This window comes from Nycticebus coucang, chromosome 4 (genome assembly GCF_027406575.1).
Source record: "Nycticebus coucang isolate mNycCou1 chromosome 4, mNycCou1.pri, whole genome shotgun sequence".
In the NCBI taxonomy this organism is placed as follows: Eukaryota; Metazoa; Chordata; class Mammalia; order Primates; family Lorisidae; genus Nycticebus; species Nycticebus coucang.
In genome coordinates, this window is record NC_069783.1 from 144,750,333 (window position 1) to 144,776,460 (window position 26,128).

Below are 26,128 nucleotides of genomic sequence, written 5' to 3' on the forward strand. Positions count from 1 at the left end.
AGTACCCACCCTCTTATTCCCGCTAAAAAATACAAGAGAGTAAAATCTAATCAAAAAGACTTTCTGTTCTGGCGTTGTGGCGGGTGCCTGTAGTCCCAGCTATTCAGGAGGCTGAAGCAAGAGAATCACCTAAGCCCAAGAGCTGCTGGAGGTTGCTGTGAGCTGTGACACCACAGCACTCTACCAAGGGTGACAAAGTGAGACTCTGTCTCTAAAAAAAAAGAAAAAAAGAGACTAAACGCCAGTCAAAAAGGCTTTCTGTTTTCTGTTGGCCCCAGCTGTAGTTACAGTTTGATGATATGTTTTTGTAGTTCATTTGAAAGCAGCTGAGTTTCCCAAGGATGGTCCTTCTCTTGTATTTCTGCCACTCAGCTTTCCCTGCCAGGATTCTCCCTGACTGGGCAGGAAGAGCTCCAGGCACCTCCTTGCAGTCTTAACTTCCTTTCCCACACAAAGATGCCTATTCTGTTTCCATGACAAAGGCAACAGCCTCAGGTGGAAAACCTAAAGTAGGAAAATTAAGACTCTGTTCATGCACTTCTATAGTTAGAGTGTGTAGTTAAGGTTTGTGTCTGCAAGTCAAGGACATTGCTACTTATCAAATCTAAGAATTGTATTTGCTCTTTAGCTGGTGTGATTTTCAGACAGGGTCCTAGGGACAATTCAGACATTTTTCTCATGGTGCTGATACATCAGAGGTACATCACACACAATTGTTGAGCGGATGAATGAGAGAATGAATGACGCTGGAAGGTGGTCAGATAAGTGCAAGAACTGCCAACCATCAATTCATTAACTGGCGAGGGCAAAGAAGAACATTACTCTTCACAGGAAAAGTATAAGCAGAGCCCTGATTTGTGATTCTATGGTTTATTGGTTTGTTTGTTTCTATTACAGATGTCAGCTGGAGACTGATTTTAAGTTGGGTTACATATAGCTTACATTTACTTGTTATTGTTATTGTTGTTGCTGTTATTACTGTTTCTGGAATAGCCTATCATTTATGCCAGGCCTAACCATGTTTTAGACCTCATATTATTTAATTCTCCCCACTTCCCCTGGAACATATGGCTTTGCTTTTCAAATTGTATTTGTATGCTGGCAACCTTGGCTGTGGAAATGCAGGGTCTCAGGCCCTGCCACTCACAACTTTGAGTCACAACCGATATTTTAACAAGGCCATCGGGTGACGTGTGCGCAACAGGAGGAGCCCTGAGATAGGCATTTCATTCTGATCGTGTAAGAGGTGAGGAGACTAAGGCTGAGAGAGGTTAAGACTGGATTTCCACCCGCCCAGATCTTACCCACATAGTCTGCTACATAGTTTAGCTTACCGTTCCTACCTCTGTGTTACCGATTTGGTTGTTTTGCTTCTAGATCTTTTGTCTCAACTACTCTATCCACTTCCTGTTACCAGGCATTACTTTCTTCCTGACTTTTCCAGTGTGGGGTCCAGAAGTTAACCACATACCCAGTAAGCAAGTATTCAAATGTTTACTGCTTGTTGAGTGATTCCATGAAACATTTGCAAACACAAAACTGAGTTTGAAAAAGAGGGTGGTCGTGGCTATCAGTATAAATCAGTAGGGTTTCATGAGCTTGTCAGGGCGTCGAGTAACTCAAGTCTAGAACAATAACACCTCAGAGAACTTCAAGGCCGTGGGAACACTGGATGTAGAAAGACGGAACTCAGTGGAGCTTAGCTCAGAGTTCTTCCATTTTTCCCGCCTTGGAGTGATGATTTCAGCAGGTAGCTCAAATGAAATGGAGCGATTTCCCAGATATTTGGATGATTTTGTGTCTCACTACATCGTACCCTAGGATGGTTGTGCCCATTGTGGTAGCCACCAGCCTCATAGGGCTATATACATTTGAGTTAATTAAAATGAAATAACATTTAAAATTCAGTGCTCTGTTGTACTGGCAGCATAGCAAAGGCCCAATAGCTACATGTGGCCAGTGGCTACTGCACTGGACAGCAGATATAATCTGAAGCAGGCATAATCCTTTAGTATACAACCCAAATGCTTCTGCCTTTTTCCCCTCTTATTTGCAATTCCTTCCCAGACTACTCCCTAGGGTGGAGCTAGCTAGGCCACATGCCACTTTATTTCCAATTTCCTTTTCACTTGCATATGGCTTTTCTCATTGTCCTATCATTGCCATAAAGAGGGGGACCTGTTTCTGGAGCAACCAAGAGTCAGGCATGCTCAGTTGAGCCTTAGCTCCTTTGAGTCAAATCCCAAGTGTGTCTTAGGCCACCCTAGACTTAGAATGGCAAGAATGCACATTTTGTCATTTTCCTTTTGTATTTCATCCATCTTTTTTTTTAAACAAAGTACAACGAACCTGCATTTTTTAAAAAATTAACTTGTGAAACTTGTTTATGTCTGCTAATTAATGCTTATACCTTTGCTGCTTCTGCCACAATAGCATCTCCTATAAATGGGGCTACTCAACCATTAGACCCAAGAATCGTAGTGTTTGAGATAATAGCATCCTAGAACTATGGTGTATGACACCTTCAAACCACAAAAATCTTAGGATTCATAGAATCTTGAATAATTAGACACACGTAATGTTAAGATTGTATCAAGTTCAACCATGTAAATTTTCTATTCGTATAGGTCAAAAATGCTTCAATATAGTTGATTTCAGGTGCCTCAAGGTAGTAGAAATATGGAATATTGAAATCCATACATTCTTTGAATTGTTAGCTCCTAATACTACACCAAAAGGTTTTAGACCTTTAAGATTTTAGAACAGGAACCAGTAAACTTTTTCTGCAAAGAAATACATAGCAACGATTTCAGTTTTGTAGACCACAAAGTCTCTGTCTCAACCTCTGAACCCCATCGTTACGGCATGAGAGCCACCATAGGCAATTCATAAATGAGTAGTTGTGTTCCAATAAAAGTTTATTTATAAAAACAGGAAACTTGAAATATTTGACCCATGGCCATAATTTGCCACCCCTTTTGGGGAAACACAAAACTGAAAAGATCTCACAATGGATTTGCATAGGAAACCCCCAGACCTTCCCCATCTGTTTCAAACGGTCCCATTGAAATGTAGGACCATTTTAAGGATGGTTTTGCCTGGTTCAGACCACTGGTCCATCCTGAGACGGTGTCCAGTTCCCTAAACAGGAATGAGGGGAACAAAAAGCTTTGGAGAGTGCGGCCAAAGTGATGATTCCTGACATTGGGGGAGAGTCAAAGAGCTGTCCTACAGGTACAGAAAAATGGGCCAGACCCTTAGGATCAGCTGCTTGACTTCTGAAGTGCTGGACAGCTCCCATGGGCCAACACCTTGATCAGAAGCAGAAGGTGCTCCTGAGTGCCTGGGAGGGTGTAATTGATGGACCTGGCAAGAGCCAATGGGCCCCAGCTGCGAGGAGAATTTGATGAGGCCGTTCATCCCAGAGACAGCACAACGGGGCCATCGCCTTGAGACGTGGAGGGGAAAGGGAGCACGCACACTGCTTAGCAGTTGTTTTTCTTTCCTGCTGAGTCAATAAATGAATAAATGGACCACGAGTGGCCAAGTGGCTAATTTAATTTTAGACTCTATCAAAAGGAAGATCACTAAAGCGTATGGAAGTAAGCTTCAACATCTTTATGTTCCACCTCTGTGAGCCCGAGTTTCTTAATATCTGAGAGGCACCCAAAAGGGGATAGGAACGGTCTGGCAACTAACGTCTGTTGAATGTCTACTAGGTGACACTGTGCAGAGTGCTGTGGATGCACCAACTAATTAAATCTGCACTTTCAACCTTATGAGGGAGGCAATATTTTTTATCTCTATTTTACACATTTAATGAAAGAGGCTTGCGAGAAGTATTTTGCCCAAGGCCACAGAGGTAGGAAAAGATCGGCACCAAGGTATGATGTTGATTGGTCTCTTGGATGTCAAAACCTTGCTCTTAATCACAATGTCTATGTTTCTTTTTATTATTAAATCATAAACACATAGATCATGTATACATTAATGCATTTATGAGGTACAATGTGTTGATTTCATATAGAATTAGGAACGTTTACATCACCCTGGTTAATATAGCTGTGTTTCTCACCTGTGTACGGATCACCTGGGGGATGTTGTGTAGATTCTGACTCAGTAGGTCTGGGGCAGACCTTGAGATTCTGCATTTCTAACCAGCAAATGAGTGATACTGATGTCGCTAGCCCAGTAGGGAACTCATTTAGAGCACTTGGTACCATATCATATTTTCTGTTTATGCCAGACTCTCCCTACCACCCCAGGAAATCATGGAAGGGGGAGGTTTATGTTTTTAAAATGAGGTCATGCAGCAAGAAGTGATGGGTTCAAGATTCAAGTTCACATCTGTCTGAGTCCAGAGTCTGTGTCTTTTCTAAAATAAAGCCTTCCATCCAGCCTATGCCTGGCTGTCAGCTGGGGATGATTTTCCCCACCACCCCCTCCACACCCTCCACCATGAAACATTTGGCAATATCTGGAGACATTTTTGGTTGGCACAACTTGAGTGGGAGGTGCTGCTGCTATCTAGTGCGTAGAGGCCAGGAAAGCTACTGAACATTTTGAAATGCACAGGACAGCTCGCCTAACCTCCCACAACAAAGAATTATCTGTTCATAATGCCGAGAAACCCTGCTTTCTAGCTCAATGTCTTTTGGTCTAGAAAATAAATATCCACCTAGAACTTCCTCTCTCTTGAGGCCATTGAGTGCCCTTGAGTTAGAAGAGTTAGTGGGCATTTGCATCAATCCCACTAGAAAGTGACCAGGGATAAATAAGAGCCGTAACTACCAAAAATGTCCATTGTGCAATCAATAGGTGGAAATTTCCACTACTTGAAGATGAGGCCATGGTGCTTGCAGCTCTGTAATATCCTCTTGCCTCGGCAGAGGGAAGCCAAATCGGGTCCAGAAATGATCGTCTTCACCTTGGTCATTACCATTCCTGGCCGCACACTGTCCGTGGGAGTCTTTTGCTGTTTTCTCTAACAATAGCTCCTGCCTCTACTCTATTCCTCAGCAAGACGGAATTGACTCTGATCCCAGCCTGGGGAAGGCTAAGATCTGGCATCGATCACCAACACCAATAGCTCTGTTTCACATTCTCCCTCATCAGTTCTTGGGGGAATGTAGCTAATAATACAAGACTTATTGATGGAGGCTGATTTGCCTGGGGAGAATTGTTTCTTCCTGCTTCCTTGAGCTCATTTACTTTGTTTCTTTGACTGGTAGGGGATGCTGGTTGGGGTTTCAATTGTTACGAGGTGATCAGATGGGCCTCTGAAGAGGGAAGAAGCAGTTGGATAAATGTTGATCTCAAACGCATTCGGCTCTTCAGTTTACAAAGCACTGAGTGTAGCGTGGGCAGGATAGACAATACTCTATACTGAAGGTAAGGAAGGAATCCGTGCCTACTGTAGAGTTGAGGGGATCACTCTACAATGAGGTGCCCATTGGTGCTTGGGGAGTCCAGGCAGGTCCAGAATCCAATTCCCGGTATTGAGGGGGATGGAGCTCTCCTTCTCACCTCTGTGCTGTCTCTCCCTGCCTGCAGAGCTGTTAGGATGTGATCATTTTAGTCACTGGTTGCCTGGATGGCTTTATTCAAGCAGTGATCTTCCAAATTCTGCATTTGTAAGCTATGTCTGCAATCCCCAGGATTGCTCTTAACATACAGAAAAGCTAAAAGGATTAAGGCCTAATGTGATCCAGGGGTTGGCACATTAGCAATAGCGATTGTGTCTAATTCTTGGGCATGTGGGTGTGACTTGTGACCCTACCGTGAGATAGATGATGTTTTGGTGGAGAGGGGACAGGAAGACTTTAGGGCCAATGCTGGGGCATTAATATAGTATGTAGTATGGCTAACAGAGTGCAGGAACCCTCAAAAGGAGCACAATATAGCTGGAAATTAGAAATTGGAAAATAATTATGATCTCATGGGATAAGTACTTATCCTATGGGCTTGTAAAAATGTTGGAAGCACAAGATGAAAGAAGCTAATTCTACCCAAGAAAGCCAGAGAGGCCATACAGAGAAGGTGACTATGGAATGGGTGTTGAAGGATGAAAGGAGTTCATTTATCAGGGAACAGATAAGACAGAGAAGAGCATTCCAGATGGAAAGATGGTAGGTACAAAGGCCCAGAAACATAAAAGAATAGGATGGGCTTGGGAGCTAGTAAAGACTAGAAATTACTGACGTGGGGTACAGGATGTGGGCGTTGGAAAGAAAAGAACCTTAGGAGAGATCATGGCAGACTTGATATGCTAAACCACAAGTTGTGGACTCTGGGAAATGAGGATCCACTAAAGGCTCTTGAATAGGAGAGTGACAAGATCAGATTAGAGACATTCCCCCCTTGGATGCTTTGTGGAATACAGATTGGAGGGCAGGCTGGATCGAAGAGAGGAACGCCAGTTTAAGACTATAAGAATGCTTAGGAGATGACAACGAAGGCTAAATTTATGACAAGAGGATAGAGAGCAGGAGAAAGATGCAGGAGATTGTATTGATGAGATGCTTGAAGCCTGGAGAAGTGACCTGGGGTAAGTTATAATTTATTCCCAGTTTAAGCTTATTTGGATGCAAAACCCGGTAGCCACTTGAGAAGTTTCAGAGTCCAGTTTTCCTATTTCTGCAATCACATGGGCTAGTGGACTGGGAAGAAACATGAGCTGCATTTCCATTTAAATTGAAATAAGATGTCAAAGGTGGCTTGATAATTACTGGCTGGAGCAATGGCCTTCTGATGTGGGAAGTGTAGAGTGGGTACACATGGTGCAGATAATTTTTTCATTTGAGACTTAATTATGTTGATATAATTACTCCTCTGTCAGGAAAACTGGGTGGCAGAGATATGTCACATTGGTGTTTGGGCAGAAAAAAATGAAATGCCTATTCTCCTCTCTTTTTTTTTTTTTTTTTCAAAAAGTGACTGGGCGGGTGTCTCTGAGAAGGCAGGAGCAGGGTGTTTGGAGTTCACCCCAGGTCAGGGTGTCTGTTTGTAGCTGGGGGTTTTGGGAAGCCCTGGCTCAGTATTGACTTTGAGAAGGGTGGAGTCCCCTGATAGCCCTTTTTCACTCTTTTCTGAAGATACTGATCTCACGGGCTTGAGGGGATTTTTAAGGCTGGGGAAAGTACAGCCCCTAAATAGTTAGACTTGTAAGGAACCTGAAGGCGGTTTCTTTTAAAAAACATTTTATTTGCAAACGTTGAGACTCAAAGGCTCAAGGCAGAATTGCTCAGCCCCTCCCACCTCATCTCCATCCCAGTGGCCTGAAAGACCCTTAGCCACATTGGAGGAGTCTGTGCCCTCTGCTCCTCCTCATCCATCAAGAGAGATTAGGACCCCAAGAGTCAGGTACAAAACCCCTCCCTCACCACAGAAGCTAGTCTTTGCCACCACTACTGCTCAGGTTGTTGCTCGTCCAGCCAATGTGAGTGAAATGGAGAGAGGGGCGTGCTTTCTGTTAGAAAGTGGACCGGGGGAGGACACACCTGGGTTCCAGCTATTTTTTTGCCACCCATGACCAAGCAACTAGTTCTGCTCTAAGCATCAGTTTTGTCCCCTGGTACCCAATAAGTGTCTGCGAGTGCTCAGGAGATAAGGGGATGCCTGCACCAGCAACACAGGCCTCTTACGCTTCCTGCAGGCCAGCTCTTTATCATCAACAGATTTTAACTCTCCAGAAAGCTACAATAGCCTTCAGGCAACAATGGAGGGGATTTTAAAACAATTCAAAGAGAAAGGCCCGACTGCAAGGAGGTGCCTGGAGCTGAAAGCCCTTTTGCCCCAGGACTGGGGAGAACCCTGGCAGGGAAAGCTGGGTGAGTTTTCTGTTCGCTGCATAGCTAACTCCATTCTGCTTTTATATTTTATTTTATTTTACTTTTGAGACACACTCTCACTCTGCTGCCCTGGGTAGAGTGCCGTGGCTTCATTGTAGCTGAAGGGATCCTCCTGCCTCAGCCTCCTGAATAGCTAGGACTGCAGGCATGCACCACCATGCCCAGGTAGTTTTTCTATTTTTAGTCAAGATGGGGTTCTTGCTCTGACTAGTCTTGAACTCCTGAGCTCAAGGGATCCTCCCAGAGTGCTAGGATAGCAGGCATGAGCCACTATGTCCAGATTATTCTGACTTTAATATAACACCCATTTTAGAGTGTATGTCAAACAGGTGCATCTGCCCACATTTGCAGAAATAAACACAGGGTAGAAATACACCAACATAGTCATTGAGAGTGGTTGTCCCCAAGTAATAGACTTAAGGGCGATTTTTAATGTGCTTTTTTTTTTTTTGATATCCTCTTGTTTTCCAAATTCTCTATAGAGAACCCCATTAGAATCAGCAAAGCAAAGCAAGGGTGTTTAAAGGAGGAAGAAGAGAGCACCCAGGGCTGTGTTAGTTTGCCAGGGCCATAGGAGCCAAGTGCCACACACTGGGTGGCTTAAAACAACACAAAGGTCTTGTCTCATGAGTGTAGAGGCTGGAAGTCAAAAAAATCCAGGTGTTGTGGGAGTCTCGCTTCCTTTGATGGCTCCAGGGGAGCACCAGCTGTGTGCCCATCTCCTAGTTTTTGCTGGTCTGCCAGCAATCATCGCTGTCCCTTGGTTTAGATACATCACTCTAGTCCTCAAAGTCCATGTGACATTCTCCTTGTGTTCTTCTCATGCTCTTCCCTATTTGTGTATCTCTGTGTCCAACTTTCCCCTCTTCAGAAGGACCCCAGTCGTATCGGACAGGGCCCATCCTAATGATGTCATTTTGACTTGATGATCTCTATAAGGACCCTTATGGTCAAACACAGTGACATTCTGAGGAACTGGGGATTAGGATTTTGGCCTGTCTTTCCCAGGTACACCAGTCAACCCATAAACAGATGTGTTCCTAAAAATGAACAGAAGTACAGAGTGGCTGCAGGGTCTTCCTTTGTGGCGTGGGAGTCATGGAGCTGGGGTCTGACTGTGAGGAACTGGTGATGTGACTGTGGTAGCCAGATGATCTTTGACTCAGCCCTTCCTTCACAGCCTGTGTTTTCCTCTCCCTTACTGGAGCAGAGTTGATCTGCGTGACCTATAGAGTATGTCAGTAGTGATGGGGTGTCCCTTCTGAAGCTAGGTTATAAAAGATACTTGGCTGCTGCCTTGTTCTTTCAAGGAGTACTTGCTGTGGGGAAACCAGCCACTGTGTCATGAGGACATTTAAACCACATAGTGGCAGAGAACTGAGTGAGCCTGGTCCGTAAAGGGGACCCTCCTGGCCTAGTCTGGTCTCCAGACAACCACAGCCCCGGATGATGTCTTGATTCTGACAAAGACCCTGCATTAGCTTCCCACTGCTGCTGCAGCAAGTGAGCACAAGTGTAGCAGATAAAACGATAGGTTATTTTATAATCCTAGAGGTCGGAAGTCCAAAATGAATTACTAGGGCTTAAAAAAACAAAGGTGTAGTCAGGGTTGTTTTTTTCTGAAGGCCCCATGTGACAATCTGTTCCAGCTTCTTCCAGCTTCTAGGGGCAGCCAGCATTTCTGAGCTCCCGTCTGCACTGCTCCAATCTTGTCTTCCATCTCCATGTTGCTGGGTTTTCCTTCATTAAGACTCTCCCTACCTTCTTATAAAGAACCTTGTGACTGTACGTAGGGCCCACCTGGATAATCCAGGATAATCTTCCCACCTCAAGATCCTGACTCAATCTCATCTGTAAGATGCCTTTTGCATAGAAGGTAACAAATTTGCATGTTTCAGGATTAGGGCATGAACATCTTTGGGAGGCCTTTATTCAGCTTACCAAGGTCTTTGGGCCAGAACTACCCAGATAAGCCCCTCCAGAATTCTCAACCTGCAAAAAACATGAGTGATAATAAATATTTGGCGTTTCAAAACACTAGATGTTGAAGTAATTTATTCTGCAGCAATAAGTAACTAATACAGAATAGCGATTTGTAATTCAGTATTTGGTTCTATGGCCCTTGAAAGTCATCATTCTGGATGTCTTATAACTCTTTTGCCCTAAATTACGTATATAGAAAGTGTGCAAATCTTCTAAGTGAACAGTTAAATGAGTTTTTACAAACTGAAAGCACCGTAATGTGCCTTAAATGATAAAGCCTGGGTAGACCCTGGTGGTTTTTACACTGTGTCATTTTGCCTGCTCACTCTCACCTCTATTCTCCTCCCTTTTTTGTTCTGCTGCATAATTGCAGAGAACAACTTTGTTTCCTGTTTCTTGCCTTCTGATCCAAAGAAAAGCAATGATGGACAATTAAAGGGAGAAGGAGAAGGGAAGCCTGGATATTTCTCCTTTGCTGGGACTGCCTTTGCCGTAGGGTTCCCCTGGAAACAGCTGTGCTTTCCTCTAATTCTGGATCCCATTAAGAACTCTCCTCCTCCACGAAGCTAGCTTGTGCTGGGCAGCACCGCCAATGTCCCATTTGATGCCTCAACCTCTCAGCTTTTCCTTCTAGCCCTAGGCTGGCTGTGCCTTCCTGCTGTTATTAATCTTTCTCATCACCTGTGGAATAAATCCCCTGTATTAAATTCTCTTGGCCTAGAGCGGTTTCTATTTTCCTGTGGCATTGTGTAAAATCCTTCTAGTTTCAACAAAAAAGGAAGCAATTCTTAGATTTTATTTTCTACAAACATAAAAGTCACCCTCACTGTATAATACCTGTAGCCTTCATATTTCTGCTTCTTTACTTAGAAAGAAGGAAATAGAAACAGTTGCTGAATCAAGTACATGCCACTGTGAGGTTTGCTGTGTGTTCTCAGTTGTTCATTGCTTCATTTGTTCCTTGTAAGAATCTTGTGCCAAGGAATAATGCTGTCATTTTAACAGATTAAGAAGTTGTAGGAGCTCTTCAAACTTCACACAGTTGCTTGGGTGCCGCTTGCTTGCAATGCTGTTAGCAGTTTGCATCTTTTCCTCTCCCCACCCACCAGGGTCTCCCTTTAAGTGCAGTTAGTTTCAGGTTCACTCCAGTTTCATGGCGCACTCATCAATTTTCAAGCAGAAATAAACCTCTAGAATCAACCAACTACTGTAACTATCTTCTTTGAGGATTTCGAAGCCATTTGTGGGAGAATTGAGATCGTTTAAAGTGTGACAGAGTTGGGGATTCTGGTTGATGCTGGCAGGTGAAGTACAGGTCAGCACTGGGATGACGCAGCCAGCTTGGTGGTTCAGAGGATGGACTCTAGCCCCTGATTACTTGGGCCGGTGCAATGATTTATTCGGCATGCCTGCCATGGGTGAAGACAAGGGAAGGGAGCATCACAGGTATTTTCTCACTCTTCAGAAATGTGAAAGCCTGGCTTCAATCTGTCTGTCACTTTTTAGCTATGTCACTTTGGGATTTTTGATAAGTCTCTCTTTGCCTATTAATCACATCATAAAAAGAGAATAAAACAACACATTTCAAAGATAATTATTACAAAAGGGCCTTGTCCAGTGATGACCACATTCTCCCCAGTCCTTCCTACTACAGATTAGGCTTTCTTTCAACCTTAAATAAAAGCATTTGATGCGTACTTCTTAGGTTTTCTAAACTCTTTCCAACTCTTCCCTTTCATAAAATGAGACTGAACACTATCTGCAGATGCTCACACTATTGCCAATGTGGCCTTGGTACTCCTTCGAGGAAACAATTCACAGGCATTTTATTCTCCACCCATTCTTCCCCCAGCCTCGTTTCTCCCAGGCAAATGACCCTCAGACAATTTGAATGAAGTGATGGCAATTCCTCCTAACCTTTTTGTCTGTAAAGACTCCCCTCACCGCCAGAGATACAGGCATCCTTGGGTGAAGCAGGAACAATTAGATGTAAAGGGGGAAAGAGCTGTGGGCTGGAATCAAGAGACCTGAGCTCAGCTCTAACCACTCTTTGGTTACACATCCTGAGGCAAATGGGTTAACCTTGCTGAGCCTCAGCTTGCTCATCTGTACAATGGGCTAATCAGGCTGCCAGGATTGCTTCTTAGCATGGAGCCGGTGGATGGGGGGTTGCTCATTGTAGTGTCAGAGAGGAATAAAATCAGGTATTTTCAATTTTCCATTAGTGAAGGTAATTCTTACTTATTACAGAAAATCTGGAGAAGTGTAAAAAGGAAAATAAAAATCACCCAATATTTTAGTGCACAGAGGTAGTAACTATTGCTACTGTTTTGTTGTAATAATCTCAATTTACTTTTTATGTGTTTCTATAATACTTAATTCTGAAGGTTTTTATAAAGATTAAGTGAAATAAGATGTCTCATACTTTTAGCCAAGGGCCTGTGCATGTGAGAAATGTAAGTAAATGTATTTGTTTATTCAACGAATATTTATTAAGTATGTTTAATATTTATTAGACATTTACTAAGCATACGAAAGTACTTGATGTAGGTGCATCAAGTTTCAGAAATGTTTTGGGAGAGTCTGAGCTATAGTATAAACCATGTGCAAAGGTATAAATTCAACCCCGTTTAGGTTTCAAGTTGAAGCAGTAAAGGTTTGCTGATCGCCAATTACACAGTCTCTAATAAATATGTACTTAGTATTAAGTAAGCTATGTGTCAGACACTGAGGACATTTGGATGTGTAACTGTACATACACGTGTGCATATGTATATGTATTTATAAAAGCATATATGCGTGTAATTTTTTTTCAGCACCAGGCTCCATGATGCTGTTTCTGCTTGTCTTTAGTGAATCAGAAGAAAATAACAAGACCAATTTTTATCAGATTTTAAAAGTATTTTGAGATAGCCTGATGTACAGTATAAATTACGTGGCACATGTGAAATTAACTTTTGAGGGGCCTTGGGAGATACCTCAAAATGTTTGAAAGGCCACCTCTGGGGCCACAGAAGTTGACAAATGAGAGTCTTGTCCATTTGGAGACAGGACAGGGTCCTCTGATGATTGAGATGTGCTGGGCAGAGAAAACAAACAACAGTTTTAAATATTGGCCTCTAATTGAACATCACAAGAGGAGATGATTTTAATTACAGCCATTAATTACCATATGAACCACTTCCCCCATGGGCAACTCTCCATGGTATGCTCCAGGGGGAGCAACCTGGGAGTTCAACCAGGGGAGTTCAGCAAGTGTGCCTTTCATCTACGCACTGTGCATTACCGTATTTCTCTCTGTATGTGCGACACAGATAATACATGTATGTATTATGTATCACACATGTTCTGTATGCATTAATGAGCATGTGTAATACCCTGTCCTTCCTTCATTCACCCCTAACAGTCATAGAATAACACCATTCATTCCATCCCCAAACATATGTAGAGTGCCAACTGTGTTCCAGAACGGGCAATTATGGCTAAATTAGTGCCTACTGTGTTCCAGACACTGGCAATTAGGATAGATTAGGTTTCTGCAACCATGCCTAGATCAATGTTGGCATATGGTAGGTGCTCAATAAGAGTTTATTGAATAAAGGTACGTGTGTACCAATAGTATACGAACATATAATATATACCAGGATGGGTGCAGGTTGTATGTCTGTCACAGTGTGTATATCACTGTTTTATAGTTTTAGATTAGTCTGACCATGTTTTCTATTTCCTAGTGGGTTTCTGCTCGATATACATCTAACTATCTGAATGGTTTTTATATCCCAAATGCCCCTCACCTCCCCAATTCCTCTCCATACTCCAAATCTCTAAGGTATGCTAACAACAGGGAAGACCAAGTTCACATCTGGCCTCAAAACACAATCCCATGTGCATGGGGCAGCTGTGAACCAATCCCCAGCATTGTTAGTCTAATGTAGTCATCGTCTGTAGCCCACGTCCTCTTGCACAGAGGGTGCAAGAAGGCTGCATGCCCAGGTCTGAGGGGGACCCTCCTCTGTGCCCCCTTCTGCGTACACATCCCCTTATGTGACTCCTGGGGCAGTCTCTGGCTGGAGCCTTGTTTTATCTGCCCTGAAGAAGAGACAGTTTGGGGCTCTGCATGCATTTAGCCTAATGACGTGGTCTCTGCAATCAGCAGACTCCATTTGGTTTTCGAGTTGAAGCAGGAAAGATTTGCTGATTGCTGATTACACAGACACTCCATTTCTCAAATCCCTCTCCTCAGGGTGCCCCCACTGTGATGCACATCCCCAGCAGATGGAGGATGGGATGCAGGGAGTGGGGCGGGGCACGGTGGGGCCCGGGGGCTGGTGGCAGGTCCCAGACTTCGTCCTTGCTCCAGGTACTGTCCTCTGTTGATGGCTTTCTTGTTCTCACCTCTTCTTACTCTGTCCAGCTAACTCATCTGCTATGCTGCCTTTGTTTTTGCTTTGTGTCTTTTCTCTGCAGGATTGTGAAAAAGCTTTGGAGCCAGAGTCCTGCATTCTAATGTTAGGGGTGTGGCTGAATCTGCCCTTTCTCATTTTCCCCCAAGAATTAAATGATTTCAGTGCCACTGTTGGTGTTTGATCTGCCAAACTCATTTACTCCTCACAAGGGCCCTGGGAAGGAGAGTCTAAGAAGAGTGCTCCCATTTACCAGTGAGACAACTAAGGGTCAGCGAGTTTAAGTAACTTGCTGAAGTTCACACAGCCAGTGAGCAGTAGAGTTGGGACTTGAGCTCAGGCAGTCCGGACTCCAGAGACTACTTTTGCTTTCCTGATATTAGGGACTTGACTGTTTTCAGGGCCCCATTTCCTCTACCCGCATGCTTGGTCCCAGATAAGCCCTCCCTCCCGCAAGACACAGGGTCTATCCCTCTCCTCTTTCCACTAGGAGGTTCCCCAAGGGTATGAATTTAGACCTTTCCTCCTCCCCCATGAACTGAGATGAGCGACGTTCACCCAACAAAACAGGGAGGGGACATCTGTGCTCCTTTCTCATGTGTTGGAACCCAAGACCTGGATGATCATCTCAGCTTTGTGACCTCCAGCTAGGTGACATTGGAGAGGACATTTTGCTGCTCTGGCCCTCAGCTTCCTCACATCTCAAATGGGCAGGACATTCATTCAACCAATGTTTATGGGATTCAGTGTCCTTAACACATGCGTAAGACTTGTGGACTCTGATAGGATCTATGGCAGAAATCCAGATTTCTCAGCCCCCATGTCTTCCAAAGACACTGGTGCTACGTCTCCTGGGAGAAAGTGGCTGATTCCCAGGGACACCATTATCCTGGCCCACAGGAGAGAGCTGAGTGTGGGGAAATGCTGTTGTAAACTGCAGGGATTTTGTACCCAGACACTTTTTAAGGTGTATTTATGAGGTGACATGGTGGTGTCCTGGGGTGAGCATCCTCTCTCTAGGTGTCCTTTATTGCCTCTGACAGCCACTGGCCTCCAGGCTGGGGGCCCAAGATGGGATTTCATGGTTGGCAGCTTCAATCAACCACAATGTACTGCCAGCCCCTTCTCACACTGACTTGGCTTCCCTCCACACCTCCCCTTCCCTCTCTCAACAGCTTGGCAGGGCCCTTGGGCTGTCTCGGTTGTTGCCTGCTTTCTCTCTCTTTAAAATTAGAAAATTATAAAAATTAAAACTATTTGAGAAGCACAGATGTACAATAGCGTGAGTAGACAAGCTGATCTGCAGAGGAGAGCTGTGTGTCCCTATGATGGGGAGCTGCCCTGGTCCTCTCTGCCTTCCTGTGGGGTGGGGAACTCATTGCCCCAGCAAGATTCCTGGACTGAGAGGAGGGAAGACCAAGGCTCTACTCCTTTCTTGCTCCAAATAACCTCACCAGCCTTGGTTTCCTCATCTACTAAATAAAATAGAATGACTGCAGCTTCAGAGAGGGGCCATGAGCCATTCATGGTCACACAGCTAGTGAGTTCTGTGGGGAGCTGGAAATTGAACTTACATCTGATCCTAAATCTTCATATTGTGTGTCCCCAATTCCCACCTACACTCTTTTTTTTTATTATTATTAAATCATAGCTCTGTACATTAATGCAATCATGGGGCACCATACACTGGTTTTATATACAATTTGACATATTTTCGTCACACTAGTTAACATAGCTTTCTTAGGGGCAGTGCCTGTGGCTTAAGGAGTAGGGCGCCGGTCCCATATGCCAGAGGTGGCGGGTTCAAACCTAGCCCTAACCAAAAACCAAAAAAAAAAAAAAAAAAATAGCTTTCTTAGTTATTGCGTTAAGACATTTATATTCTACATTTAGTAAGTTTCACGTGTGAAACCCACCTACACTCTTATCAGTTGATACATGTGTGTTCCTTTAAGCAACAGTCCAAAAATAAACATAATTAAAACCACTTAAAAGAAACATCCCATCCGATAGCCACACTTCACCCCATCCCTAAATACTCTCAACTCTCTGAGTGTGTGTGCGCGTGTTATTTGCAAAATTCAGCCATGATTTTCCTCTGCTCTGTTCTGTTCGCCTCCCATTATTTCACAGAAGCGTTCTACACTGCCACAATTCTTATTTCCAATGTTAATGTCTGCCTAACAGCATCAAAGTGACACACTGTGATTTCCCTAACTGTTCCCAATTGCTTGGTGATGAGGCAGCTTTCAGCGTCTCCCTGTCGTCAACAGCACTGCTCCAAGCATCCTCAGATACAGAGCTGTGCTCTGCCTTTTGATTTTTCCCTCCTGGGATTCATTCCCCAGAAGGCAGGATTCTGGGTTTAACCCAGAATTTCAGCTCAGCACTATTGACACTTGGGCCGGATAATTCTTTGCAGTAGGTTCTGTCCTGTGTGTGGTAGGATGTCAAGCAACATCCTTGGCCTGTCTCCACTAGATGCCAGTAGTATCCCCCCAATTTGTGACAGCCAAAAATGTCTCCAGACATCACCAAATGTCCCCTGAGCTGGGGGAAGTGGTCATGAAATCACCCTCAGTTGATACTCAGTACCTTAAAGGGTCGGGGTGTGTGGAAATGGAAGGCAGAGAATGTGCTGAGTCTAGACCAAGTGTAGGGCAGTACCAGGAAGTACTGAGCACAGGGAATGAGCACTGAGGGGGAGTCAGATGTACTGAGCTCGAGGTCTGCACTGCCATGAAGGCTTCCCTTCTCAATGCCTCAGTTGTTCATCTGTAAAATGGGAGCGGAATAGTCAACTCATCTGCCAGGCTTGTGAAGCACAAGAGAAGGCATGAGCGTAAAACACTTGACGCAGCACCGGCCACAGAAAGCAGCCTGTGTTCTTTGCCTGCTCTGGTGGGAGCCCTGCCATGGGATTCCAGCTTTGCCTTTGCAGCTCTTGGGAAGAGCAAGGTGGGGCATCCAGGACACAGGGTTGGATGGAAACTATTCTTGTTTCTGCCCTCCCTCCAACCTTCCCCACCAGATCCATTAATCCATCCTGTGGGTTCTTCCTCTGAAAGCTTCTGTGACCCTTGGGTATGTTTACTTATCCATCCGAGATGGGCTGAGCACCACTGTGTGCTGGGCAGCATGGCGGTGCAGGTCCAGAGCACGGTCAGACAGGCTAGGTGCAGCACCCGCTGCACAGGTGAGTGAGCTCTGTGTCCCTGGGCCATGCCCTGCAACATCCATTCCTCCTCTATAAAATGCAGAGCTCCTGGCTAAAGGTCTGATCAACCCATCCACAGAGAGAGCCTCACGTGGAGCACCCACGATCTCATAGGTGCTCACTGGGCATGTGGCATGGCTGAGGGTGTCTCCTCCTGAGAGAACGTGTGGGTAGGTGGGCAGGTATCTAGTCTAAGGCCAATGTGGTCTCTCTCCAGGAGAAGTACGTGGAGGAGCTTGCAGCCGTGAGGCAGACCCTCCAGACAGACTTGGAGACGTCCATCCGGCGGATTGCCGACCTGCAGGCAGCCTTGGAAGAGGTGGCCAGTGACAGTGATACAGAGAGGTAAGCTGTAAGAATGCAGGTGGGGGTGGGCAGAGCAGATGGGCTGCACTGGGGGAAGGGGAGCTCTGTAGTTTTCAGCTGGTCTGGGGGACCACAGATGCTGGGGAACCCATGGCCACTGTGTGGCTGGAGGGATCCATGGCTTGCTTGGGAAAGACAGGTATCTCTTGCTAGGACTGCTGAAACCATCTGGTCCTACTTGCCAAGCCTTTAACAAAGCAAAGTGTCTGGAACAAAGACTGTGGTAAATGATCTTGGGCAGTTTTGGTGTCTAATCTTAGCCTAATTCCCTCATCTGTAAAGTGGACATGATGATGTTAGGATGAACCACATGAAATTGCCAAGATTTGACCACTTTTGCCCTATGGACATGAGGTTTCCTGTTTCCATCCTATTGTCTACCTCACAGCGCTGTTAGGGAGAGTTAACGGAGTTCATAGAACAGTGCTAGGGTAAGTACATGTATGTAAGTGGAAGTTGTGTTTATGCAGAATAATGGGCATTATGTTATAAAGGGAAGGGCTGATTCAAGGATGCAAGGTTGGGCTGGAGTGGGCAAGACCACTCAAGTTTAATGTCAGGGCTTCGCGCCTCTCCCAGAAGACAGGCTGTTCCCCACCATCATCTCCACTCAGGTCTCAGTGTGCCACAGATCACAGGTGGGCTGCTCAGCTGGAGGGATTGTCAGTGTCTTAGCTGGGCACGTGGCCCTCACTGTTCGGCCTCCACAGGCCAAGGCATACCATTCCCAGGAGCTGCCTTTGCAGACTTGGCTTGTTGCTTCTCTGGGAAGCACAACCTTGCCGTGGCCTCTCTGCCTTCACCCCAGCTTCTGTGTGTAAAGGAAGACATTTCTTTTACATCGTCTTGTAACGAAGAACCTGCAGGTGCAGTTTCCACCCAGTGCCCACAAGCTGCTCCTGCACACACCTGAGCAAGCCTGATTGGAAACCTGTTTTTCCTGGTCTTCCTCCCTGTGAAAAGCTGGTTTGTGCTGGAGCCAGAACAGTCAAATGTCAGATCTTGTAGTACAACCCTCTCGGTTTCCCCACAAGGACCCTGATCTCAGAGAAGTTCAAGGTTACACAGCAAATTCACATCATACACTGAGGTAGAATCCAGTTCTGCTGAGTTTCCTACCCAGGCTATTGCCACACACAGCCCTTATGAATGGGTGGGGGCGGAGGGCAGGTGCTGGTCTTTGAGAGCTGTGCATGTGGGGCTGGTGAGAGATGCAGAGAGGGTAACAAGCAGCCAGCTGGTGCCCAGGTTTATTGAACTGGTGAGGAATAGAGCAGGAAAAGAGCCCCAGAATGGTCCTACCTTTATGGGACCTACATCTTGATGGGAGTGTGTGTGTTTGTCCATGAATAAACTGGACAGCTATGGTTTAGCCAGTAGGAAGAGCCAGATGTCTATGTTGACTATACTGGAGTTTATCTTGCCTAGTCAAGGAAAAAAAAAAAAAAAAAACACCTGCAAGGCAACACACCAACATTCTAACATTAAGGGAAGGTGTTACAGGTGACAATTTTTTTCTTCACGTTTATTTATATTTTCTAAAATCTGTGCAATGAATATGCACACACATCCCTAGCTATACTAGTGCCCTCTTTAGAATATTTTACTCATATTAGTTACATACTTTATATACATCTAATTTTAGAATGTGCACAGCCTTCCTCCCTTGATGTAGTCCTGGGCTGCTCGTAGCTGCTCAGAGATTTGTAACCTCAAACTCTCCAGCAAAAGATGTTCATGCTCAGGAACAGCAAAATGAAGACCCAGTGGACTCTAAACACCATGTTCTTTCCTCTACATAAAGAGCTTTATCTAAAAAGTCTTCAGCAGATTGTGCCAAGGTGGCTTCCATGCACATTCCAAGTATTCCCACCTTTGCCTGCTAATTTGCACAGCTGTCAAACTGTTGGTGAAAGGGCAAATCCTGATGCTGCCGCTGCTTGCTAACTCCTCCTTGTATTTAAGACCCCTACCACCACCTCCTCCTCCTGTTGTGTAAGTGTCACGGCAGGATTTACTGTAATTACAAACCCCTTTTGTTAACATTACTTGTTTGATCCTTATAGTGGTTTTCCCATTCATACAAATGGTAGATCTTTTTTTTTTTTTCAATTATAGTGGGGATCAATGGCTATAGATACTAGTATCTTTGGCCAATGAGCAACATTTTTTTAATGAGCAACATTTTTGAACAATTTTTAATTGCATAGCAAGAGATTGCTTTTCTAATAAACAATGAAAGTTAAAAAAAAATGACAAAATTGGAAAGAGGCAGAGAGTCAGGCTTAGAGGTGTGAATGACAGGCTTGGAAGAAGATGTAAGCCGTGACATGGAAACAAAAACCAGACCCCTCACCTAGGGATCAAGATCTTGAAGGTTGGGCGGCGCCTGTGGCTCAGTGGGTAAGGCGCCGGCCCCATATACCGAGGGTGGTGGGTTCAAACCCGGCCCCGGCCAAACTGCAACCAAAAAAATATAGCCGGGCGTTGTGGCGGGCGCCTGTCGTCCCAGCTACTCGGGAGGCTGAGGCAAGAGAATTGCCTAAGCCCAGGAGTTGGAGGTTGCTGTGAGCTGTGTGATGCCATGGCACTCTACCAAGGGCCATAAAGTGAGACCCTGTCTCTACCAAAAAAAAAAAAAAAAAATTATTAGGGCGGTGCCTGTGGCTCAAAGGGGTAGGGTGTAGAGCGCCAACCCCATATGCTGGAGGTGGTGGGTTCAAAACCCAGCCCCAGCCAAAAAAAAAAAAAGAAAGAAAAAAATCTTGAAGGTCACAGATACAGCTCCAGTTGCTGCTTCCGGAGTGAGACTGGCTTTAAAGGGACCCTGCCTCACGCACCCTAATAGCAGACTCCTTTATTTGTTTCTGCTCCTGGTAACAAGACTCATGTTCATCCTTTGTCATGATCCACATTTTCTAAGCTCCAGGGTCTGACAACTCAGGAATCCACTCTGAATGCCTAAAGTCTTCCTCCCTGCTGGGCTTGTTGCCTTTCCCTTGACTGGATCTCCAGTTTTCACACATCACCTGAATCATAGGTCAGAAGGGACCTCACCTGCATTTCAGGGTTGCTTTGAGATGTGAAATGACTACAGACCCCCAAGTCTAAAGAAATGCAAGAAATGTGCAGACTCATTGCTTTGGAAGTAGGGGGAGAATCAGAGCACAGGCTCTGCATTTCGACAAGCCTGATTGCCAATTAAGGATATAGTGGTTGATTTTTACATAACTGTGAACAAGTTACTCAACTTCTCTGAGCCTCAGTCTCTTCTTCTGTATGATGGGTTAGTAATAATAAGTAGGTGAGAAAATATGACTTCCTAGTACAGTGCATTGCACATAGTAAGGGGCTCAACAATCTCCAGTTGTATTCGTTCATTCCTTTGATAAATTCTGAGTGAGCGCCTATTGCATGCCAGACACAGGGTGAGGTGCTCGTGTTATCCCACTTTCTTCTTGTTATCCTTCTTCTCCATCTTATAGATAAAGAGAGGTTGAAGAACTTGCCTGAAGTTAGGCAAAAAGTAACATTTGGAGCTGTGGCTGGAACACAGGCTTGCTGAATTGTTGAGGAATAGAGAGGAAGAAGGGTCCAGGGATGGTCCTGCCTTTATGGAACCTGCATTCTGATGGGGTGGTGTGTGTGTGTGTGTTAATGACATGGACACACTGACAAAACACAAGGATAAGATCAGAGTTATGAAGGCAGAGAACATGGTGCTGTGATGAAGCAGCCCACGTGGACATGCCTCTCTGAGGGGAAGGCATTGGAACTGGGACCTGAATGAAAAGGGGAAGCCACCCAGGGAGGATCTGGAGGAAGTGAGTAAGATCAGAGGGAGGGTGAACCCTCTAGAAAGTGAACCCAGGTAAATGAGAGAAGCGAGGCTCTCTACTTTTCTCTTTTTCATTGCACCTTCCTCCCCTCTCTCCTAACCTTTTTTTTCCTCTGGAAACGACCAGCAGAAAATGAGCTGAAACCCTCCCAGTTCCTTAAAGTGTCCCAGAGCCCCAGGCAGGATCAGCTATATCATTTGTGGGGTCCAATGTGAAGTGAAAATGTGAGGCTCCTTGTTGAAAAGTTATTGAAAATGTCAAGATGATGACAAGAGCTTTAAACTAAGCACAGCCCTTTCTGGGTCTGGGACTCAAGCCTCTGAAGCCGGCCCTGAGCCCAGGTTGGTTCTAAGGAAGCATTTCCTAATTTTCAGCAGGTCTTGGTTCTCATATGCTGCCTTGTAACTTCAAGATGGAAACACGGCACAGACTTCAATAACATCGCAGGAACGGAAAAACTGGGAAGAAATTGCCCATGGAGAAGTCTCAACATTTTTCAAAGAATTAACATGTACCAAGCATGGTCTCTGGTTACAGTGCTATGTAATTGGTTGTCATCCATAAAAAGGAGGTGTGTGTGTTGCTAGGTTGTAGAGCCACTGTCCAGAGAAGGAGGCCCGCTCCTGCCCTGGTTCCAGCCTACATTCTCCCGCTTGCTGGCAGCTCCATGTGGTACAATGCTCCCCATTACCTCATCACCTGGGACAAGAGGTCTGGACTGGAGCCTGAGGGGTTGGTGCCCGGTCCCTCCAAACTGAGTTCTCAATTAGGATTCAAAGCTTCCTGAGGAGAAGGAGGGAGAGACAGAGAGACAGAGAGAAAGAGAGAGAGAGAGAGAGAGGGAAAGGATAGAGAGAGAGAAGGGTAGAGAGAAGCTTCAGCTGCAGGGAGGTTCTTTCAGAGACGTGTTAAAATTAAAAGTCACATTTCCCCATGTTGGGAATTAGATCTGAGTGTAACGGGCCTTCCAGGCTAGAAACATGCCTACATGCTCAGAAAGCCAGGTGGCCTCTGCAGCAGCATTTAAATACGTGCTCTCCTGCACTAGGGCCCTGCGTTGTAACTTGGACTGTGGCGTCAACCTCCTTAGATTAATGGAGAGATGCTTTAAGCTGCTCCCCCAGGCCTGGAGCACATTACTCACAGAGGGAGGGATGTGTGGCTGACAAGCAGCATCATCTATTCCTAACCCAGGGGCTGCAGCTGTTCTGTCTGTCGCCTAGCCTGTGGGGAGTAAGGAGGGTTGGGTGGGATGTGGAGAGGTCAAAAGATGACCTTTGAGTCCTGGGTCAGCTGAAAATGCATCCATTCCATCTGGCCCAACCTGAGATGAATGCTCTGGAAAAGAGTCCCCAGTTGCCGTGTTGTATAAGTTGGATGTTTTCCAACTGTTTTATAACATGGCTAAAATTAGGCTGCAGGAGGGCAAGTAGAAAGATCTGGGTGTAACCAAAGATTGTGGTTGCCATGGAGGGCATACTTCTGAGTTAATTTATTCAGTGGAGGGCCCAGGCTCTGGCCAGAGTGGAATGTTCTCTGCTGCATGGTAGGACAGTTTTTGTGACTGCCAAGGGCATCTTCCATAATTCTCTTGCCTTCTGGTTTGCCCCTTGTTGGGCCGGTGACACTGTGTCTCTGGTCCCAACCTAGGGCCTCGTCAGAGCCGGGACGCTAGGTCTCCAGCCCCGGTCCACTCAACTGTCTGGACATGGGCCACACTGTGCCAGCTTACTCGGGTAGGTCTTGTTCAGGTCTCAGGTACCCGAAGCACCTTAGAAGTCACAGTCAGTATGAGTAGGAGCGAGTATCTCAGCAGCAATCTCTCAGCAGCAGACTTAGTAGGGGAGTGCGGATCAGGCACACAGAGCAAGAAGCACAGCCAGAGGAGGAGCCTTGCTAACTTCTCCCAAAGCTATTGCAGTAATCCCGTGACCGCCTGGGCCACAGGTGTGGAGCCTGCTGACCAATGATGAACATACTTTCATGCTCTTGGGTGTCTCACTAATGAGAGCCAATGATGTTAAATCCCTTCTCCAATTCCTTATTGCCAAAGTATTTCTCACAGGTGCCTCCTACAGCCCCTCCTGGGTAATAAGTGTGCCCCAGGCCTGGAAGGACACCATAAAGCACTTCTCCATTAACCTGAGAAAGTAGACGCCATGTCCAATGCAAGGGCCCGAGTGCAGTGCAGCTGTTTAAATGATGCTGCCTAGGCTTTCTGAGCATGTTTCCAGCCCAAATATTCAGAGAATGGGGTTCACAGGCAGTCAGGGCTCCAAATGACTTTGTTTACCCTGGCATTATAGGAAATGATGTTGATGCTGTCACCTATGATAATAATAGGGACCCTTTTCTGAGGACTACCTTTTGGCATGCATTGATCTTGCAGCAGCTCTCTGAGGGTACCCTTCCCAGTTTACAGATGAGGAAACTTGGACGTAGAAAAGTCAAAAACTTGCCCCGACCCACAAAGTAAGTGATGGTTCCATGATCTGATTTCCGGCTGACCCTGTCACCCACACTTCTGATGATCAAGCTCTGCTGGCCTGTCAAATAAGCCCTACTTCCTCCTTCCCTCGTCAAGGTCTCTGCTCTTTGCCCAGCAACAGACCTATCAGGGCGAACCTGTGTCTAGCACACAGAGATGGGGCCAAAAAATGTATGTGTTACTTCCCAGGCAGTCTTTGAACTTGGACTGGAGTTGTATGGCAAAAATTCACCCTAAAGAAATGTGTCTGAAGACATTTAATTAATTATCTTGCTCATCAATCCCTTGTTTATGAACTCCTGGCACAAGTTCTTTTTCTAAAAGCTACTTACACCAAGGCGAAAGAACCACATGTCAAGAGAGGAGGGTTCCAGCCCCGCTGTGCCATCCAATGGGCGAGGACCATGGACAGCTCAGCTGCCCTTCCTGGGCCTCTGCCTGCTCAACAACTAAGGATCAACGGCACCTTCTGTGTTAGGACAGGAGCTGTATTGGAGAACAGGTAGACACACACCTGTCTCATGGAGCTTGTGGCACAGAGATTCTTTCTTCACATGGTGAAAGGGTCAATGAGTTCTAAACTCCCTCCTTATAATAGTACTCTCCCCCTCTTTTTTTACACCAAAGAGAACGCTTGTAAAATATTCTAGTTTAGGATGAAGTGCAGCCATCCTCTGAATGGAAGGTGGAAGGTTTAGATTAGAGCTAAGCCCTCCTTCTGTGGCTCTCCTCCTGACCCCTTGGCACCGCCGGTGGGGTCTCCCAGAGCTTGATGGCTCCATGTACAGGAGTACAGACCCCCTACCTGCTAGGATCAATAACCCATAACTTGCATAAAGTCGCCATGGTGTTGATTTTCTACCCATCTGGTCTAAATGCTTCTCAAGAGCAGACAGAAAACACCTCCTTCTGCTTCTGTCTGAAAGCCTATCCCCCAAGATTTCATTCCAGACTTGCTCACGGGAAAGTATTAGATGCTTCTAGCATTTGCTCATACAATAAATGTGAGATATAGTAGTAGTTTGCAGAAACTCTTCTCAATGCAACCCCTTTTGTTTTGAAAATACTCTGTTTTGCAGCACAGGTGGCTCAAAGGAGTAGGGCACTGGCCCCACATACCGGAGGTGGTGGGTTCAAATACGGCCCTGGCCAAAAAAAAAGAAAAAAAAAAAAGAAAATACTCTATTTTTCTGAGCCATCCCAAATGGTGGGTAGTGTGTCTTCCAGGCTAGATACCACCATATTCTGGGCAATATTTCATCATGAGTGAACAAGTAGACAGACCACATGGCAGGTCTTCACTTCAGCCTTAGGGGTTCTGTGCAAATGCAGTGAAACAGATTAATGGACAGAAGCGACTAGAACACAGACACTGTGAAAATGTCAGATTAATAAGCATGCATATCTGTGTCTCTTTATTTATCCTCATGGCTGGCTCTTTTCCAGAGCCACAAGCTTAGGAGGGAGTGATAATGATCGCTGATAATCTTATATTCTTCTAAGATTACCTCTTTAGATTCTTCACCATTTCTTATTACACAGTGATAAAGGGTGTAACAGTTAACAGAGCATTGTGGGGTCATGCCTGCTGCCTACTTGTTCGACATGCAAAATATTGGCTGAAAAACACAGATCTTCCTGATAAGATTAGCTGTTACAATGGAGGAGGAAGACAAACTCCAGAATGAGGCTTAGCCAAGGGGCTATTTACAAATAGTGGGCTCAGCATCAGGAAGCCCCAAGGCATGGATGGTGCAGCACCCAGGATAGCAACAACTGGAGGGGGGGGCTGAAGGGGGTGCAGTTGTGCAGTGGGGAGGAGGGAGAAGGAGAGAGAGGCAGAGAGAGAGAGAGCGCACTGTCTGTCAGGAAGAGTTGGGGCCTTTGTTTGAGGGATGGAGCCAGCATAGGAAGAGGCAATAGACAGAAATCCAGAAATCTAGGGCACTAAATACTCCAGCTTCCACATCTTCCCTCCTTCC

The 26,128-nt window shown here is 45.5% G+C and overlaps 1 protein-coding gene across 4 annotated transcripts in view; it reads left to right on the top strand.

Annotated features, from left to right (window-relative positions):
* The window catches only part of MYO18B (myosin XVIIIB), a 301,196-nt gene that overhangs the window by 232,993 nt on the left and 42,075 nt on the right, over positions 1 to 26,128 (top strand). For all 4 annotated transcript variants that reach the window (XM_053588976.1, XM_053588977.1, XM_053588978.1 and 1 more), the window contains one exon: positions 17,671 to 17,798. In XM_053588976.1, coding sequence (XP_053444951.1) covers positions 17,671 to 17,798 — 128 coding nt within the window. The remainder of the gene's footprint in view (positions 1 to 17,670; positions 17,799 to 26,128) is intronic.